Raw genomic sequence first — 21,757 nt, forward strand, 5'->3', positions numbered from 1 at the left:
AATTTCCTCTACTTTCAAACATGGACTACTAACCTTTCAATCGGTATTTGTGAACAAAAATATTCAAACTACTAACCAACTTTAGGACAAAGATACGCAACAATGTCGAATTTGAACAGCAGAAGGAAGAACTTACGTGTACAGGCAGTCATTTGTCACGCAACACAGGTAGAAGAAACATAATCTTTCCTCGAACTTACTTTTTTAGTTGTGAGCTTAAACGACACGAAATTTGGCGATGTATCCTGTACATATTCTCTTCATGAAATATATATCCGTATCAGAGCTAGTGTTACATTCATTGGGTGACCATTTATTGTGAAAATATTTTTTAACATTATGGTCCGGAAAGTCTTCTTCTGCATGCTTTAACTACACGGCGAAATAGTGCTCCTTGTGGTTAAACTAGGTACTGCAGAACAGTGATGTGAAGTGTAAACAGAAAAATAGAAGAGATGCAAGAAAAAAAAAACCATTTCAATTCGGTCACTTTCCCACATGCATGATCATCATGATTCATTGTAACTCTCACTGTATGACTTTGGTGTGGAATATCTGCTCATTTTGTCAAAGCAATTGCCTCCTACTGGTATGGAAGCACAGGACATATTTTTATATAAACATTGTAAACAGTCACTTAGAGTAAGCATTAGAGAGAGGGGATGGGGAGGGGGTTGGGGGTGAGAGATAGTGGCTGCATCTCATCAGAGTGGGATGCTCAGTTACCGACGGCAACAGACCAATGCTGCATGATCACTGGTAAGTCTGGCATTAGTACTCATATCCCATATGTGTGTATTATTGACAGAAATTGCCATCCTGCTACAACATTAGGAAGAAATGTATGCATTTTTAATGTCATCTGTGTGAGTGATGAGTCAGGGTTTCAATGAGTGTGTACAAGTCTGTCAGGAATGTAAATTACATTCCTATAAAAACTTGTGTGTGTGCGTGTTCTTGTATTTCTTTCTTTGCTCAACACAACCATTGAAATGTTGTTTTTATTGTGACGACATTTTGGCAAGAACATTTTTGGGCTGAGCTCCCATTACACTATTAGACTATGCGTGTGTCTTCTCCCTGCTGCTATTATATTTGTTTTTTGTTTTTTATGTCGTTGTTTACGCATATGAATAATTCAGCACCGAATGAGAACAATCGCCATCCCTAAAAATAACTACCAAAGGACAGACAGCAATGTCTGCGGAGGATGGATGCCCCTGCAGGTGGAGCAGATTTACAATGTGTGTGTGTGTGTGTGTGTGTTATGTGTGCGTGTGTGTGTGCGTGTGTGTGTTTGTCTGTGTACATGGCTGGGCTCCAAAAGTGACATAAGTGTGTGCATCCGCATGTGTGTGTGCACGTGTGATGACATCCGTATTTGATGACAAAAAGCCTCAAAAGCAAATAAAACATTGAATATGAGCATGGAATAAAACAAGTTATTGCCGTTAAAGCTCTTTAAAATGCTGGGAAATGTAGCAAAAAACGAAAAAATAAAAACCTAAAAATAAGGTCAATACTTACAATCAGTAGCCTGTACTTATGTTGACTAACACATTTGCAAAAGCATTTGAAACTAGTAAAATGGCATTTTGGCAAGTAATATATCTTAGTTTTTGGTATACTGAATATAACTGAAGAGAAGTGCCTGGTAAGACAGAAAATATATTGTTTGTCAAAAATATTTATTGTTGACCTTGATTTCTGTTATCTAATTTTGCTTGGATTTCAACTGGCTAATATTGACATATCCACTGGGACAGCTGATGATTTACCAAAGACAAATCGATGAGACTAATTGGAGACATCAATAATGGATTAACTGTCTTTTAAAAATGTATTCGATGGTAGGAGAGACGCCCACCATGAATCCCAGCAGGCACAAGACCTTGATACAACGTTGATTATACATATATGTTTTTTAAAACTGACTTCTAAACAACATTGCAAAATAGAAATATAGAATACAATAGAAAATAGTTGTACTTGTAAGACAACGTTGATGTATAACAATGGATCCACGTTTTGGGAAATTACCAAATTTCAATGGTCAAATTAGCGTAACAACCTGACATTGAATAAATGTTGTCAAAAAGCAAGTTGTTTCAACGTAGTATATGTGTTGTAAAATACCAAAATTCAATGGTCAATTCAACGTCAGAATCCAACATTAATTTCACATTGTCAAAAAGCATGTTGTTCGAACGTTAGGTTTGAGTTGCTCAACGTCCGGACCTAATTCAACAAGTTCTTAATGTTGTTTTAATGTCTTGTGCCTGCTGGGATGTTCTGAACTCATGTTTACATGCCATTTTTGAGCAGAATAATGCTTTCATAGTGGAAGTGTTGGATGTACCGTATACCTGAACTTCCCATAACTGACATTGTTTGTTATTCTACAAGTGTGCCCCAAATTGCCAAACATTAATTAAAAATTTTTTTATTAAATTGCAAATAAATCAGAAATTATTCTTGAATCTAAAACTGAAATGTTTATAAAACATAATTATTTAAGAATTGGACAATTTTATAAATTTACCCATATTTTAATTAACTAATTCATTGTTTATTTTATTTATTTAATTGGCACAAAAAAGGTTGAGCTTGCAAATATTGCAGTGCATTTGCGCCAAGATTAATCAACAATCATGTCCACACAATCTACCAAATTTATAACAATCCATTCATCAATTATGATGAGCATCTCCCATGGCTTTGCAGGTTGCGATCTATGTTAGGATTTGCCTTTGGGGGACATCGTGTCCTTCATGTCTTAGTCAGACATGAAGGACGTCAGCTGTGATACGCAGCTGTCTGTGGAAATAATGAGTGTGGCCTTAAAATAAAAACTGATCATATTTTTAAATTCCTTATCAATTTGAGGATGCAAACAGATTATTTTATAATGAAATGCTGTTCTATACCACTGCAAACAATGATGATGAAAATAGTGTATTATCAGGTTTGTACAGGCAGAATTTATGACCCTCTTTAGCACCTTGTGCCGAATTAAGTGTCTGGTGCATTAGTGACCTCACCCTAACCCAAGTCTTAACTGTCAAAATGACCTTTTTGGACAAATACCAACCTGTCCTCTCTCTCTTACAAACACACACGTATAAAGCCCCTCACCATGTGACCTTTTCCACCTCAGCAGGTCTCATGTCTCCAACTTCTCAACCCTGTGACCTTTCCGTTTCTTCATTGTTTTTCCTGCATGTTTTTTAGTCAGTATTGTTACACAAAATGTTTTCTTCTGTCTTGTTGTTTTGCCAACTAGCCTTAATATGTACGGGACACATCTGTGCGTTGGTTTGATATTTTGTTTGTCGTTTCTCATCTGGATCATGCTGCCCTCCTGCTACTACGTGATTTGCATTATGTCCTTTGTCTGAACTTTAACAAAGCTGTTGACCTCCCTGCACATGCCGCCGGCTGAGCTGCTTTTGTCTTTTCCTGAAAATGTCACATTAACGACCCCACAGTGAGGAGGTGATTTTGTGAATTATATTTATATAGCGCTTTTCTCTAGTGACTCAAAGGACTTTACATAGTGAAACCCATTATATAAGTTACATTCAAACCAGTGTGGGTGGCACTGGGAGCAGGTGGCTAAAGTATACTGCCCAAGGACACAACAGCAGTGACTATGATGGCGGAAGCGGGGATCGAACCTGCACCCCTCAAGTTGCTAGCATGGCCGCTCCACCAACTGAGCCACGCCACCCAAATGAGCAGACTAAACACAAACAATAACTAGCAGGAATACTTGTCACTAGCAATAGTACTAATATTAGCTGGCCTACTAGTGGTGGTGGTAGTAGTAATACACAATAAGAGTCCGCGATATAGACAATATACGATATAGATGATATAAATATGGCCGATGATAGAGCTTTTATTTGTCACGCAATATCGTAATAATGCATGTGGATGACACATTTTAGCTGTGTCCCGCAAATTTGACAGGACAAGGGGCAACAATGTACAAACCCCGTTTCCGTATGAGTTGGGAAATTGTGTAAGATGTAAATATAAACGGAATACAATGATTTGCAAATCATTTTCAACCCATATTCAGTTGAATATGCTACAAAGACAACATATTTGATGTTCAAACTGATAAACTTTTTTTTTTTTTTGCAAATAATCATTAACTTTAGAATTTGATGCCAGCAACACGTGACAAAGAAGTTGGGAAAGGTGGTAATAAATACTGATAGAGTTGGGGAATGCTCATCAAACACTTATTTGGAACATCCCACAGGTGAACAGGCAAATTGGGAACAGGTGGGTGCCATGATTGGGTATAAAAGTAGATTCCATGAAATGCTCAGTCATTCACAAACAAGGATGGGGCGAGGGTCACCACTTTGTCAACAAATGCGTGAGCAAATTGTTGAACAGTTTAAGAAAAACCTTTCTCAACCAGCTATTGCAAGGAATTTAGGGATTTCACCATATACGGTCTGTAATATCATCAAAGGGTTCAGAGAATCTGGAGAAATCACTGCACGTAAGCAGCTAAGCCTGTGACCTTCGATCCCTCATCAACAAGCGACATCAGTGTGTATAGGATATCACCACATGGGCTCAGGAACACTTCAGAAACCCACTGTCAATAACTACAGTTGGTCGCTACATCTGTAAGTGCAAGTTAAAACTCTCCTATGCAAGGCGAAAACCGTTTATCAACAACACCCAGAAACGCCGCCGGCTTCGCTGGGCCTGAGCTCATCTAAGATGGACTGATACAAGGTGGAAAAGTGTTCTGTGGTCTGACGAGTCCACGTTTCAAATTGTTTTTGGAAACTGTGGACGTCGTGCCCTCCGGATCAAAGAGGAAAAGAACCATCCGGATTGTTATAGGCGCAAAATTGAAAAGCCAGCATCTGTGCTGGTATGGGGTTGTATTAGTGCCCAAGATATGGGTAACTTACACATCTGTGAAGGCGCCCTTAATGCTGAAAGGTACATACAGGTTTTGGAGCAACATATGTTGCCATCCAAGCAACGTTACCATGGACGCCCCTGCTTATTTCAGCAAGACAATGCCAAGCCACGTGTTACATCAACGTGGGTTCATAGTAAAAGAGTGCGGGTACTAGACTGGCCTGCCTGTAGTCCAGACCTGTCTCCCATTGAAAATGTGTGGCGCATTATGAAGCCTAAAATACCACAACAGAGACCCCCGGACTGTTGAACAACTTAAGCTGTACATCAAGCAAGAATGGGAAATAATTCCACCTGAGAAGCTTAAAAAATGTGTCTCCTCAGTTCCCAAACGTTTACTGAGTGTTGTTAAAAGGAAAGGCCATGTAACACAGTGGTGAACATGCCCTTTCCCAACTACTTTGGCACATGTTGCAGCCATGAAATTCTAAGTTAATTATTATTTGCAAAAAAAAAATAAAGTTTATGAGTTTGAACATCAAATATCTTTTCTTTGTAGTGCATTCAATTGAATATGGGTTGAAAAGGATTTGCAAATCATTGTATTCCGTTTATATTTACATCTAACACAATTTCCCAACTCATATGGAAACGGGGTTTGTAATGCATCCTCGCAGGGGAGCGCGCCTAATGTCACTCCACAGTGGGAAGCCCCATCTAAGTCACAAGGGGGGCTAGGGCTGATAGCTGTTCTAGTGGCGTGGCACAGCTGTGGCCAGCGAAACGGCCATCTCCTGCTCGACCACCACCGTCATCGTTTTCAGCATGCCAAGCGCAATATCCAGCCAGACCACCTCTGCCAAGGTCATGGCTAGCCCGGTAGACCTGCAGACGCCACCCTGTCCACCTCCTGCGCCAGCACCATAGCTGGTCCCTGCGCCAGCACCACGGCTGGTCCCTGCGCGAGCACCACGGTTAAAAAAGTTAAAGTTAAAGTACCAATGATTGTCACACACACACGAGGTGTGGCAAAATTATTCTCTGCATTTGACCCATCATCCTTGATCACCCCCTGGGAGGTGAGGGGAGCAGTGAGCAGCAGCAGTGGCCACGCCCGGAATAATTTTTGGTGATTTAACCCCCAATTCCAACCCTTGATACTGAGTGCCAAGCAGGGAGGTAATGGGTCCCATTTTTATAGTCTTTGGTATGACTTGGCCGGGGTTTGAACACACAACCTACCGATCTCAGGGCGGACACTCTAATGACTAGGCCACTTAGAACCTGCGCCAGCACCACAGCTAGCGCATGCACCAGCACCACGGCTAGCTCCTGCACCAGCACAACGGCTAACTCCTGCGCCATCACCACGGCTGCTTCCTGCGCCAGCACCACAGCTGCCTCCTCCGCCAGCCGCTCAAGTTCCAGAGGCGCCTCCAGACACGCCACTTGCTCCTCTCACAACAACGTCATCGTCTCCGTCCCACTGTGCCGCAATGTTCCTCATCTCCGGCGGGACGTCCCACGGCGCCGCCCTTTTCCTCGTCTCCGGCGTCCCCGCCCTCATCTCCAGCATCGTCGCCACCGCGACCTCCAACTGGCGTCCCGCAGCAGCAGCCATTAGGCGCACGCACGCGGCTCCATCAGTGGCCTATTCATGGACGCCTTTTGCGCCAACAGCAGCGACGCCCAGGACTTAGGCGGAGAACTCTTCGGCTGCTGGAGTTCTGGCGCCACTCGCATCCACCTCCTCGACAGGCATGGATGTGGCTGTTCCGTGGTCCCCCGCCTCGCCTGCTGCAGCGGCGTTCCACTCGCTGCCGCCACCTGACTCGTCCCTGGTGGATTCGGGGACATTTGACCTGACGACCCACCACCAAGTCCCCCCTCTGCCCGCCCGTGACTTTTGAACATTTTTTTAGTTGTTTCAGGAGACATCTGAAATCTGTCCTTAAGGGGGGGTTCTGTTATGATCCATTGGACCCCCTACCAAAAGCTTCTTCTAGCTTATCTGGGGGACGCTTTCACTTACCACCATCCTTAAATGGATATCACTACTGTTGTAATTTGTAATATGGTATTGTGAATAAACTTGAAACTTCTAACTTCAAACTCAATCTGGAGTGGAGCACGTATCACTGCACTCAGTACTGCACTGCATACAGCAGACTTCAAAGAAAAGCACTTCGTCTCTTGCGTATTAAAGACCCGATCAAAGCTGGTACCTATCCATTGAAGCTGAGATGGGATGTAGCAACTCTCTGCACCTTCTAAAGACATATCTTCTTCACACCATCCTTGGAGCTTGGTGCTATCCTACGACATTGCTCCAAAGTACCCGGACAACATGATCGTTCAACACGATCGTTCACTACAGCACATTCATACTCCGTATCTATCCCCAGGTCTCACACGCATATCGACAAATCTTCATACATACCATGTTTGTGGAACTCACTTTCAGCTTACACATTCACCTCAACACCAAATATGTTGGTTTTTGTTGTTGTTGATGAATTGTAAAATTATTTTTCTGTTCACATGGTATTTGTTACCACTGACTTTTTAGATATAATAATTTTTTTAATATAAAAAAAATTTAAGTTTCAAAAACCCTACGATATTTTAGATATTATACAATATTTCCTTTTTTTGCATTGTATTTTTTTCCCCAAATATATAACTCTAACACAAGAATTAGAAATTAGATAAATGTCCACAGCAGACGAGGAATGGTTCTCTGGAGGATATGGTTGTAATATGGAAATTGACCTTTTACTGAACAGGTTTTTTTGTAAGGTTTAATTCATTTATTTTCAAGAAAAATGATTGCTTATCACATCTTTATTTGTCATACAAGTTGTCAGCGTTTGTGTGACTAGAATGACAACCCCAAGTAGTAAAGTTTAAACCTGGATGGAGAACCATATAACTACTGCAATAATAAGGCGAAGTCCGACCTGCCAGAGCCTGAAGAGATGGATGGTTCCTTCTGGCTGGCTGGAGGAGTTGATTACACTGTGTGTGTGCATGGGTGTGGGTGTTGTTTGTTGTCTTGACACCTTTATTGTGAGGGTATATTTTCTTTGTGGAGACATTTTGGCAGGAAAAATGCTATGATGTGCGCCCTTCACCCTACTAAACTTTGTTTGTGTGCGTGTGTGTGCACGTGTGAGTGCGAGTGTGGGTTTGTGTGTGTAATATGAAGTCACCCACAGTTGAATCTCAGGAGGCTCTGGGCAGATTGAAGCTCTATCTTTAGAGACACACTCATCGTGCTGCTGTGACAAGTGTAATGATGATTTGGGATGCTGGGATAAATAAGGACACACACACACACACATATACACACACACACACACACACACACAATCTGATCTCTTAGTTTGTTTTGTAGTAACGTTGACTTTTGGTGGTCTTTACCATGTTTGACCAGCTTGCTAATAGACAAAACAACTTGTTTCACACGCAAGATGGCAATGTTGGGACACTGTTACACAAGAAGATGGACCGCAAGCAAAGCACTTGAGTGACTAGAAGTGTTTTAAGACAGTGATTTTTTTGTGCAGCAAACAAGAGCTCCTGGCCGCCTCCAATGGTCCGGATGGCGACTGCCCGCCCTCTCCGCCCCGCACCGCACCACCCACCACCAAGGTAAGGCATCAATATGACCCTTCCCTAGTGCAATTACCCTGAAAAACAAGTGAGAGTTGAACAGTTTGAGGCCCATCTGTCTCAGTTGCCATGGTTACATGTTGACTTTTTGACCACGCATGTGACACTGAAATAGATTAATAGCAGATAAGCCATTGATCCGTTTTTAAGAGGACAAACAACATTTCAGAACAAAGCTAATGCTGATCTCTCTCTGCAGTCGGCCCATTTCTTTGACATGATGGACAAGATGGAGGTAAGGAGTTTTTGAACAGCATTATTTATTTATTTGGTATGAAATTTAAAAAAACACAATTTACAAAATATATTTCTGCCTTATTATTATGTTTGTTGTGTATTATTATAAATACAATATGGGTTTTTTGTACTGCTAAACCAGGGGTCTCCAAACTACAGATCCGTCCCGCCAGCGTCCACAATCTGGCCCTCGGGATTTATAAAGTTAAACATTTAAAACATTTTTTTTTTTTAAATTGGTCCTGTCCAGCCCCTCAGGCAAATCATGTTGTTGATGCAGATGCCCATATCTGCTGTACAGATTTACACTGAACACAAATATAAATGCAACACTTTTGTTTTTGCTCCCATTTTTCGAGAGTTGAACTTAAATATCTAAAACTGTTATTATACACACAACTTACATATTCCTCTCAAATATTGTTCACAAATCTGTCTCTCTAGTAAGCATTTCTTCTTTGCCAAGATAATCCATCCCACCTCATAGGTGTAGCATAATCAAGATGTTGACTAAACAGCATGATTAATGCACAGGTGTGCCTGAGGCTGCCCACAATAAAAGGCCACTCTGAAATGTGCAATTTTATCACACAGCACAATGCCACAGATGTCGCAAGTTTTGAGGGAGCGTGCAGTTGGCACAGTGACTGCAAGGGATGTCCACCAGAGCTGTTGCCCGTGAATTGAATGTTAATTTATTTACCATAATCCATCTCCAAAGGCTTCTCAGAGAATTTGGCAGTACATCCAACTGGCCTCACTACCGCAGACCATGGATAACCACACCAGCCAAGGACCTCCACATCCAGCACGTGCACCTCCATGATCGTCTGAGCCCAGCCACCCAGACAGCTGCTGCAACAATTGGTTTGACCAAATAATTTTCTGCACAAACTGTGAGAGAAACTGTCTCATGGAAGCTCAGCTGCTTGCCCGTCATCCTCATCGGGGTCTCGACATGACTGTTAGGTGTCGTAACTGACTTGAGTGGGAATATGCTCACATTCGATGGCGTCTGGCACGTTGGAGAGGTGTTCTCTTCACGGATTAATCCCAGTTTTCACTGTTCAGGGCAGATGCCAGACAACGTGTGGGAGAGCTGTTTGATGATGTCAACATTGTGAATTGAGTGGCCCATGGTGGGGGTGGGGTTATGGTATGGGTAGGCGTATGTTATGGACAATGAACGCAAGTGCAGAGATACCGTGACGAGATCCTGAGGCCCATTGTTGTGCCATTCACCCGAGACCATCAGATTGTGTTGCATCATGACAATCCATGGCCCCATGTTACAATGATCTGTACACAATTCCTGGAAGCTGAAAACATCCCAGTTCTTGCATGGCCAGCATACTCACCAGACATGTCACCCATTGAGCATGTTTGGGATGCTGGTTAATCGGCGTATACGACAGCGTGTTCCAGTTTCTGCCAATATCCAGCAATTTGGCACTGCCATTGAAGAGGAGTGCACCAACATCCCACAGGCCACAATCAACAAACAGATCAACTCTATGGGAAGGAGATGTGTTGTACTGTGTGTTGCACTGCGTGAGACTGCTTTTGTGACCCCTCCCCAGACCCCAATAAAGCAAAACTTCACATTTATTGTGGGCAGCCTCAGCAGGAACACATGTGCAATGATCCTGCTGTTTAAACAGCATCTTGATATGCCACACCTGTGAGGTGGGATGGGTTATTTTGGCAAAGAAGAAATGCTCACTAACACGGATTTAGACAGATGTGTGAACAATATTTGAAAGGAATAGGTCTTGTGTATGTAGTAATAGTTTTAGATCTTTGAGTATAACTCATGAAAAATGGGAGCAAAAGCAAAAGTGATGCGTTTATATTTTTGTTCAGTATACTTTACAAAAGAGAAGTCTTGTTGCATTATTTCTATTTGACTTTATTAAATGTCTGTGTAGCATTTTGTTAAACAAAACCAGTGTTCTTCTAAGTAACATAATAATTTATCGCAGCTGTTTAACTATTTTATGGAAAAATGTAGTTAATCATCTAACCTTGACTCGACCTTCTTAAAAAAGTATTGATTTTGAATTGAGAATCGGTTTGAATACATTTTGAATCGAATTGTTACCTCCAAGAATCGAATCGAATCATGTGGTGCCCAAAAGATTCACACCCCTAATATAGGAATATATTTACTGGGATAGGCTCCAGCCCCCCTGTGACCAGAAATGGACAAGCGGTAGAAAATGGATGGATATATATATATATATATATATATATATATATATATATATATATATATATATATATATATATATATATATATATATATATATATATATATATATATATATATATATATATATATATATATATATATATATACACACACACAAAATGATCAATAACGGTGTCAACATAACTATTCCCCCTTAATTAATAAAGGGGTAAATAAACTTTTACAGGTTTAATTTATGTCCATTGATTTTGGATTCAATAATTTAGCAATTTATTTAATGAATTATTGGACACTTTGATAAATGATTTTTAATTGTATTACTTAATTCATTAATTTAATTGGCTGTCTTTATTTTCAATTTGGGGTCAAAGAAAAAACATCCTTCCATCTGCACAATAGCTAACTCATCTCAAGATTATTACTCGAGCTGTCAAAGTTAACACTATAATGGATGCGATTAATCACAAAATTATCGCATTGATCACATATAAACGCAGATCAATCACACATTTGTTTTGTCTGCACATGCTACTTTACCTTAACAACAGGATGGCAACCCAAAAGGTTGCTACATGGTGGTCAATGCATACCCCAGTGAAAAATTCAAAAGTGTGATTGATCTGATTAAAGCAGGTGTGTCCAAACTATGGCCCGCGGGCCAAGTACGGCCCGCCAGCGTCTTCAGTTTGGCTCGCGAGACATCACAAATTAATTAAGGAATTTAATTTTATCATAAAGAGCTGACAGCCTAAATGCTATTACTTTTTCGCTGTCTTGTGGACAATGTGAGCAAATCAAGTCAACAACCATTAATTTTACGTTGAAGTGTCTACAGCACAGCATTTAATTATATGACTCAATCCAGACAACCTTTCCTACTCTAGGCGCAAATTGCAACAAACACAGGAAGTCAACACACATGGTGACACAAAACACACTCACTTTGTGGACATCATTAAAAAAAAAACTACATAGTTCGAAAATACACCCATTTAAATCCCCTGCAATGAATGATAGGAAAAATTCTAAACACTCTCCACACTTACCCACACTTACGTGCCGCATTTTAGCTGCATGATATTTGTGATTGATTACAAAACTTTAAAAAGGTTGTCACGGAAGTAAGCAAGGTAAATAAATGATAAATGGGTTATACTTGTATAGCACTTTTCTACCTTCAAGGTACTCAAAGCGCTTTTGACAGTATTTCCACATTCATCCATTCACACACACATTCACACACTGATGGCAGGAGCTGCCATGCAAGGCGCTAACCAGCAGCCATCAGGCGCAAGGGTGAAGTGTCTTGCCCAAGGACACAACGGACGTGACTAGGAAGGTAGAAGGTGGGGATTGAACCCCAGTAACCAGCAACACTCCGATTGCTGGCACAGCCACTCTACCAACTTCGCCACGCCGTCCCAGGAGTTCAACTTTCACATACTCTTAAATTCCAACTGTATTAATCATTATTATATATCCTTTATATTAATATATTATGTGTATATATATGTACATACATATATATATATATACATATATATATATATATATATATATATATACATACATATATATATATATATATATATATATATATATATATATGTATATATATATATATATATATATATATATATATATATATATATATGTATATATATATATATATATATATATATATATATATATATATATATATATATATATATATATATATATATATATGTATATGTATATATATGTATATATATATAAATATATATACATATATATTTGTATATATATATATATATATATATATATATATATATATATATATATATATATATATATATATATATATATATATATATATATATAGTTACCTTACGTGCAGTCGGCTTTCGGCCCCCCCAATTTTTTTAGCCCAAATAATTGTTTGACGATTGTTTCTGCGAGACAATCAAACAGTAGCTCTTGGATAGAAAAGTAAAGACGTTGAAATGCTGCCATGGCATTGTCTTATGGCGCTTACTTAAACATCCAATCAGATTACACTTTTATAATCGTCTATGCAACACACAGCTACTAGGAGGCATATTCTCACACTATCAAGGGACCACAATGATGCTGTGTTATTAATCTTAGTACATACACATTTCCTTGGTCTATTGGCTCAGTGACAGCATTTTAAATCATCCACATACAATTTATAGTGAATCAACTGTCTGCCATCACTATTACATAACTAGATCCACAAAGGAGTCTAATGAGCTGTCGTTCAGGCCGAACACAACTTCCTCGTTCTCTGGAGCCAAACAAACTGTGTCAGTTTTTATTTTTAAACCCTCATTAGTTCCGTCGTATACGCTTGGCTCAGAAAGCGACAACAACTCCGCCAAGGTGACTACACCTCGCCGCAGGCCTGCTTTTGTGAGGTTTGACTAAAGCTGTCGTGTGTGATGCAGCAGGTTCCAGAAGCTGCAGAGATGAAGGCCGCCCCTCCGAGGCAGAAGGCACGTCTGTCTGTCTGTCCTCACATCCACCACCCACTTTGATTTCCTCATTTGTTACGCTCATGCTGGCCTCGTTTATTTGAGTTGGTCGTCACCGTATTGTGGATGTTGTTTTTTTATCACAACTGCAATGAGACAAACAAGGGTCGTCTTGTTTTTCATCTCATCGTCTGATTTCGCTGTTAAAGCATCAAAGTTAAGACAGTATTTGTGTGACAGCTCTCTCTCGCTGTGTCTTCAAACAGGATGATTACATTCCTTATCCGAGGATTGAGGAGGTGAGACACTCACTGATATCACTGAAAAACATTCTCGCTTTAATGTACTGTAATTGATGTTATGTGAATGCAGGTGTTAGAAAAGGGAGGTCCCTATCCTCAAGTCATCCTTCCCCAATTTGGAGGATACTGGATCGAGGACCTAGGGGAACCTCCCCCGCCCGCGCCGCCCCCCACCTCCAAAGAGGAGGAGCGGGGAGCAGAAGCACCGGGTGCAGATTGTGGATACCGCCTGGAAGAGACCAACGAGGCCGCACGCGCATACAGGAAGTACTTCTTGGGCAAGGTGAGGTTTGGGAGTATATTATGCATCAGAGTTCGGACATACCTTCATTGAACAACATCAAAAAGTGTGTCTAAACTTCTGATTGATACTTTATACAGGTATGCATGTCTTCAAATGTGCAAATTTAAATTAACAACTAATGTACAGTGGCTTTGGCATTTACTATAGCTGCATATACCAAAAAGGCCTGCATTAGACTTTGTATTACGTTTGTATATTGTACATTTAGTGAGTCGACACGAAAAAAATAAATTATACATAAAAGCATGCATTTTGAATGTTTTAACATGATGAAATGTTTATCAATTCAATTGAATTGCATTTGACTCTGAGACTGAAAACCGTATTAAATACAAAAAGCGTTTTAAGTCAGTCCCAGATCAATTGAAATTAATTAGTTTGTATAGTTTTATTATTTTGTAATTTTATAGTATTGTATCTTTTTTTAATTTATTTATTTTTATTTTATTTTGTGTTTTTATTTTTTTTTCATTAATTTTGCAAACCAGAAGGATCAGGACCTTCTGATACTGTATTAAGTTAGGTTAATCTTTATTTGCTAGAGTGACTATGTCTTTTGAATTGAATTGCTTGGTTTAGTTTTGTTTAGGTATTTATTTATTATTTCATTTTGTTTATTTTTTCCACAATTTTTATTTGTATTATAGTATCTTTTTTTAAAATTTATTTGGCTTATTTCATTTTGTGTTTGTATTTAATTTAATTTGTTTTGTATATTTTGCAAATCAGAAGGAAAAGGACCTCATGATGCTGTGTTTAGTTAAATTTCTATTCAAATAATGTCTATGGTACATTTACTTTTATTAAACTAAATTGCTTAGTTTAGTTTAGTTGTTGTTTTAATTCATTATTTTATAATTATTTTATTTTTTTATTTTACTGTGTGTTTTCTTTTTTATGTATTTGTTTTATTTCATTTATGTTTTTATTTTATTTTACGTCTATTTTAGATTTTGCAAATCAGAAGGAACGAACCCTGCAATGCTGTATTCAGTTAGTTTAACTTTTATCTGAGAGAGCAACTACATTTTCTGAATTGAATTGCTTAGTTTAGTCTAGTTATTTTTTCATTCTTTTATAATTTTAATGTATAATTGTATTTGTTTTAAACTGTATTTTTTATCATTGTATCTTTTTATTTATTAATTGTATTTCATTTAATGTTTGTATTTTTATTTATTTTAGACTTTGACTCTGAAAGAACAGTACCTTAAGAAGCTGTATTTTGTTATTTAGCTTAATTTAAAAATGTTATTTGAGAGAGTGACTACATTTCTAAAGTTTTGTAACTTTAGTACTAGAAAGTATTTCGTGATGCAAATGATCAAAATACTCTCACTCTTTCTTACAGGAACATTTAAATTTCTCTTGCTCATCCAGCAGTGTGGGAAACCTTCTCCTGTCTGTAAGACATGAAGAGGACAATCAGCAGGAGCACCTTCACGTCATCATCCGGTACACAAAACATGGACAAGACAATCAATTTTACATACCTTAAAAGCCTTGTTAGACAAGAGTGTCCCAAGACTTTTAGTCCATACAGTGAATAGAAGTTCATCTTACAGCACTTGATGTTTGTTAGTGAGTGTGCTTTTCCGCTCTGTCAGGTCTCGAGTGAAGACAATGTATCAGCGCCTGTCAGTGTCAGAGCTGCCTGATATTCCCAGTGTCCAAGAGCTAGCTAAGGTGTATAAATATGCACACACACACACACACACACACACACACACACACACACACACACACACACACACACACACACACACACACACACACACACACACACACACACACACACACACACACACACACACACACACACACACACACACACACACACACACACACACATTCTTGTATTTCTTACCTTCTATATATTAAGATGTGTATTTACAACATTAATAATATATACATACTATGAGAATATAAAAAAGGTAAGCTTTTAGTTAATTTTTTTTTGGGGGGGGGGGGATTTTTTGTTTGTAATTGGGTTTTAATCTTCATCATTTACTTCAAGTTATTACAGTATGTCTGTATATACATATTTTTGTATCTATTTTTTAAATTAATTTTGGCCAAAGGGAGCACATTTCAATTTCTTACACACTTTTTTATTACATATGTTGGCCAGAGGGGGAGCACTTCAACTTTTTACACATACTTGTTATTTCATATGTTGACCAGAGGGGGAGCACTTTTAAAAGCGACACACAGTCAATGTGAAAAATCCCTCCTTTTTGGGGCCAGCCTAATTTTGATAGATTTCCCCACCAGGGGTGCAAATGAGACATTCTCTATTAGATGCAATGGTTTTCCGTATTGGGACCATGATTTATGTCCTAACTTGTTCATATGGAAGGTACTTTTCCTTGTTGGTGTCTCAAGAAGGGTAGAAATACAAGAACACACACACACGCACACACACACACACACACACACACACACACACACACACACACACACACACACACACACACACACACATCGCCAGTCTATTTTCTGAGGCCGACTTTGTGTGTTTTTCTGTGTGTTTCCACTTGCAGCTATTATGTGACGACGCAGCAAGTCTACGTTTTAGTCCTGTCCTTTACCCAAAGGTGAGCTCAGACACTTTAACTGGATTGCCAGGACAAACAGATTAACAGGAAAGGTTTTTTTAAATTTATTTCCATCTCAAGGCATCCCAACTGATTGTCAACTACGACGAGCATGAGGTGAACAGCACGTTTAAGTTTGGAGTCATTTTCCAGCGCTTTGGACAGGTAATAGTCATGCAATATTTTATATTTAATTATGTCTATTTTTTAAATTTTGTGTTTTTTAAAATGAATCTTATTTATTACTCTTATTTATTTTAATCTATCTATCATTGTGAACTTCTGACATCATAAAACCATTATTAACTGTACAGGCAATATTCAAAGTAATATACATAGTTCTAAATAGAAAAATCAAGTATTGTATTATTTCGGCTTGCATCTAAATCTCCAATATAATCGCTCCAATACAGGCAGTCCAGCAGCGTTAAATGTCCTCAAATAAGCACACAAGATTGGTATTTTCTTATATTTTAGAGAAGTCATTTACAAAAGGTTAAATGGTAGGCTGTGTATAAGCTTCTTTGCGCTAGCAGTAACACAACCGCTAAGCACATACTGTACATAATAAGTGTCCTTAGTTAAACAATACTGCAGTCTAAAAGACAATATTTTTCATTATAAAAAAGTATTAAATAATTATAGTTGCATATTACTTATAGATGCAAAGTCGCCGAAAAGTATTCAGGAACAAACATGTCCGCATAATTGAATTTACTGCGTCATGAGCTTAACTTAATGCATTTTTGTGGCCACGAGGAGTCCCCAAAAAACTACTGCCACTCCACTTCAACTTAAATACAGCATAAGTCCAGTTCAGAAAGTTAATAATAAATACGTTAGTGTTTTTTATACCTACCATGACCTCAGTTTGACTAATTTCACTTGATCAAACTTTTCCTATAACATTCCACACTATAAATTAATATAAGTATTTATAATTCATGTTGATATCGTACACGGACCAATATCGGTATTGTCCAATACTCAAGACTCCAATATCGGCGCTGTTTTAGAAGTGAAAAAGTTGCGTGAAGACACCTCTAGTTTTAAGATTACTGTGAATGGTGAAAAAAACCCAAGAAAAAGCCAATTTTTGATACTCTTAAGTAATGTCCATGGTTCTCACAGTTGTTGAATATTTTAAATGTAGTTGTATACATTAAGAAACAATAACAGGCATACCGTATACAGTGTTGTACTTACAAAATGTTACGTCTTTGTCAAAGCATCTTCCTGCTATAAATCCTGAGAGAATTTTCTTCTTACTCAATTTTCATTTGGCTAGACGGGCAGCACGGTGGAACAGGGGTTAGCATGTGTGCCTCACAATATGAAGGTCCTGGGTTCAATCCTGGGCTCGGGATCTTTCTGTGTGGAGTTTGATTGATTGATTGATTGAGACTTTTATTAGTAGGTTGCACAGTGAAGTACATATTCCGTACAATTGACCACTAAATGGTAACACCCGAATAAGTTTTTCAACTTGATTAAGTCGGGGTCCACTTAAATTGATTCATGATACAGATATATACTATCAGATATATACTAACATCAAAATACAGTCATCACACAAGATAATCACATTGAATTATTTACATTATTTACAATCCGGGGTGGGTGGGGGTTAGGTTTGGTTGTTATCATCAGTCATCAACAATTGAGTTTGCATGTTCCCCCCGTGACTGCTGTTCTCCGGCTTCCGCCCACCTCCAAAGACATGCACCTGGGGATAGGTTGATTGGCAACACTAAATTGGCCCTAGTGTGTGAATGTGAGTGTGAATGTTGTCTGTGTTGGCCCTGCGATGAGGTGGCGACTTGTCCAGGGTGTACCCCGCCTTCCGCCCGAATGCAGCTGAGATAGGCTCCAGCACCCCCCATAGGGGACAAGCGGTAGTAAATGGATGGATGGATGGCATTTGGCTAGACAGTGCCTTCTGCTGGCTTCAAAGCTGCAGCATTCCTTTCCCTCAGCGATTAGCCGTCAAACCAAATAATAAAACAAATCATTGACATGCAAGGGTCTATTTTCAATAGTAGGGCTGTGACTCTTTGGGCACCACACGAGTCGATTCGATTCTTGGGGGTGATAATTTGATTCAGAATTGATTCTCGATTAAAAATCAAAACATTTTTAATAACATTGAGTGCAAGTTCTATGATTAACGACATTCCTCCATAAATTAGATAACAGCTCTAATAAATTTCTATATTACTTATAAGAAAACTTTTTTTTCTTTTTTTATTCGACTCAAACATTTAATAAAGTCGAATACAAATAAGGCAACAAAAGAAGTATCCCGCACTTCTCTTTTTTTAAAGTAAATCTGTACAGCAGATATTGGCATCTACATCACCAATTTGCCTGAGTGCCTGGACAGGACAGATAAAAAAAAAATAATATATATATATATATATATATATATATATATATATATATATATATATATATATATATATATATATATATATATATATATATATATATATATATATATATATATATGTATATATATATATATATATATATATATATATATATGTATATATATATATATATATATATATATACATATATATATGTGTATATATATATATTTATTTATTTTTTAAATTATTTATTTATTTTTTTAATCGATTAAGAATCGTTACTAGTAAGAATCGGGATTCATTCGAAAATCGATTTTTTTTACACCCCTATTCGATAGATCAAAATTTTATCTTGTTAATGTCTGTCAGGTGTCCGAAGAGGAGCTGTTCAGGAACAATGAGGAAACGCCGGCGTTTCAAGAGTTCCTTCAGCTGCTCGGGGACACTGTGGAGCTGCAGGACTTTAAAGGGTCAGTAACAGAGTCATCCGCTCTATTTCGGCACTGAACATTCCCTTTGCAGGTTTCGTGGAGGTCTGGATGTGTCCCACGGCCAGACAGGTTCCCAGTCTGTCTACACGGTCTACAGACAGCAAGAGGTCATGTTCCACGTCTCTACCAAGCTGCCTTTCACGGAGGGAGACACCCAGCAGGTAACAAATGAGAAATTAAGAACAAATCTGAATCACAGCTGGACACAGAATGTTGATTGCCTTTGATCTGTCTTCAGCTCCAGAGGAAGCGCCACATAGGGAACGATATCGTTGCTGTGGTGTTCCAGGAGGAGGCCACTCCCTTTGTCCCAGACATGATCGCCTCCAACTTCCTCCACGCCTTCGTCCTTGTGCAGGTGGAGAATCCGTGCTCTGAAAACACAAGCTACAAGGTACATACTTGTTCGCATACCAGTGGTGCTCCGCAGGGCTCCTTTTTAGATCCTCCATCAATTGCTTTTTTTTTAACCATATACCCCATACAGGCCGGATTTATTGCACGCATCCATTTTTCATGTCTCTGTTCAATATACAAGTATATGGTACCAATACGGAATGTCATCCAACATTTTTGCCTGATCTCTGTGTAAAAGATGCTCGCGTTTATAGTATTTTACTGACTCTAAGACAATGTGTGATTGACAGGTGTCTGTTACAGCACGGGAGGATGTGCCGCCGTTTGGCCCGCCGCTACCAAATCAAGCTGTTTTTAAGAAGGTGAGAAAATGCAGAGGTCAATTAAGTGCTGGTTATTTAAGTCACTGCTAAGAATTTTGCCATTGTTTCATCCTTTCAGGGTCCGGAGTTCAGAGAGTTTCTTCTGACGAAGCTCATCAACGCAGAGCTGGCGTGTTACAAGAGCATTCGTTTTGCCCGACTAGAGGTAACCTTTCATTTGCATGCGAGAAAACTTCCTAAAACTGTTTCTGTACAGTTGTGGTGTACTGCAGGGCTCCTTACTAGATTCACTAGATTCATTATCACTTATGGCAGGAGACAATACGTAATCACCAGGGTTTGTTTGTCTGTAAGTTAGTTAGGTTGTTACTTAGTTAATTAAGCCTTGTTCACACTGCAGGCCACTTCCAATTTTTTTGCCCATATGTGTGTTGTATCGGATCTTTTATGTCAATGTGAACAGTGCAATTCTGATTTTTTTTTTTTTTAATCTGTACCTGGCCGCTTTCATATGGGGATATAAATCAGATATGTACGGAATGTGACTGCAGTCTGAATGCTCCGTTCGCGTTCATCTGACCAATACGTCATCAAATAGTGTGAAGCGTCATAATTCTTCCCCAAAATAGACTTTTGCAAAATTAATACTTGACAAATGAGCAGAAAACAGGCGAAAATAATATGTTTTTGGAACTCCCGTCAATGTTCCACCACCACCGCTGTACACCACAAAGAAATAGAGGCAAAGGACAGACTAAAAAATAACATTTAAAACAGAAATAAAAATACACATTGAAAAAGCAAATATAAATTATCCTAAGAACAGTTTGTTAGATAAAAAACAGTTTAAAAGTTAAAAACAGTTAAAAAAGTTAAAAGCTAAAAACAGTTTAAAAGCTCACGCTGGGTTAAAAGCCAGTGAATAAAAATGGGTTTTAAGAAGGGTCTTAAACATAGCCAAAGAAGGGGCCTGTCTCACATGGAGAGGGAGATCGTTCTAGAGTTTGGGACCCGCAACAGAGAAGGCTCTGTCCCCTCTGAGCTTGCGCTTTGTTTTGGGTACCTCCAGAATCAGCTGATCAGCTGACCTGAGGGACCGGTTGGGGGCATAGAGGTGGAGCAGCTCAGAGAGGTATGGTGGGGCAAGACCACGTAAGGATTTAAAAACGAGTAAGATCGTTTTAAAATGGACTCTAAAAGACACAGGCAGCCAGGGGAGGGAGGCTAAAACAGGAGTAATGTGCTCTCTTTTTCTTGTGTTTGTTAAAAGTTGGGCAGCTGCATTTTGGACCAGCTGCAGACGTGAGAGGGAGGACTGACTAATTCCAAAATACAAAGAGTTACAGTAATCCAGCCGAGATATGATAAAGGCATGGATTACTGTCTCTAACTGTTGCCTATAAAGAAGGTTTTTAACCTTGGCCAGCTGACGTAAATAAAAATAAAAAAAAGCTGGCTTTCACCACTGCCCCAATCTGACGGTTCAATTTAAAATCACTGTCAATACGAAAGCC

At 38.9% G+C, this 21,757-nt stretch overlaps 2 protein-coding genes across 5 annotated transcripts in view; one reads left to right on the forward strand and one right to left on the reverse strand.

The window, feature by feature from the left end:
- dpp3 (dipeptidyl-peptidase 3) overlaps window positions 1-352 on the reverse strand; it is a 28,834-nt gene extending 28,482 nt beyond the window's left edge. Inside the window, exon 1 of the mRNA XM_062048809.1 lies at window positions 201-352. Within this exon, the coding sequence (XP_061904793.1) occupies window positions 201-253 (53 nt within the window). The 5' untranslated portion in view covers window positions 254-352. The remainder of the gene's footprint in view (window positions 1-200) is intronic.
- Window positions 1-21,757, forward strand: part of LOC133650982 (rap1 GTPase-activating protein 2-like) — a 44,134-nt gene that overhangs the window by 17,365 nt on the left and 5,012 nt on the right. Inside the window, exons 1-15 of one of the 4 annotated variants that reach the window (XM_062048813.1) lie at window positions 706-759; window positions 8,466-8,550; window positions 8,771-8,806; window positions 13,474-13,518; window positions 13,764-13,796; window positions 13,870-14,082; window positions 15,455-15,558; window positions 15,711-15,789; window positions 16,647-16,700; window positions 16,782-16,865; window positions 19,442-19,542; window positions 19,595-19,724; window positions 19,802-19,957; window positions 20,211-20,282; window positions 20,362-20,448. In XM_062048813.1, coding sequence (XP_061904797.1) covers window positions 743-759; window positions 8,466-8,550; window positions 8,771-8,806; window positions 13,474-13,518; window positions 13,764-13,796; window positions 13,870-14,082; window positions 15,455-15,558; window positions 15,711-15,789; window positions 16,647-16,700; window positions 16,782-16,865; window positions 19,442-19,542; window positions 19,595-19,724; window positions 19,802-19,957; window positions 20,211-20,282; window positions 20,362-20,448 — 1,296 coding nt within the window. In that variant the 5' untranslated portion in view covers window positions 706-742. Of the gene's footprint in view, window positions 1-705; window positions 760-8,465; window positions 8,551-8,770; window positions 8,807-13,470; window positions 13,519-13,763; window positions 13,797-13,869; window positions 14,083-15,454; window positions 15,559-15,710; window positions 15,790-16,646; window positions 16,701-16,781; window positions 16,866-19,441; window positions 19,543-19,594; window positions 19,725-19,801; window positions 19,958-20,210; window positions 20,283-20,361; window positions 20,449-21,757 lie in introns of those variants that run through there. The other 3 variants (XM_062048811.1, XM_062048814.1, XM_062048812.1) reach the window with 3 other exon arrangements.

Source organism: Entelurus aequoreus, linkage group LG05, assembly GCF_033978785.1.
Source record: "Entelurus aequoreus isolate RoL-2023_Sb linkage group LG05, RoL_Eaeq_v1.1, whole genome shotgun sequence".
NCBI lineage: Eukaryota > Metazoa > Chordata > Actinopteri > Syngnathiformes > Syngnathidae > Entelurus > Entelurus aequoreus.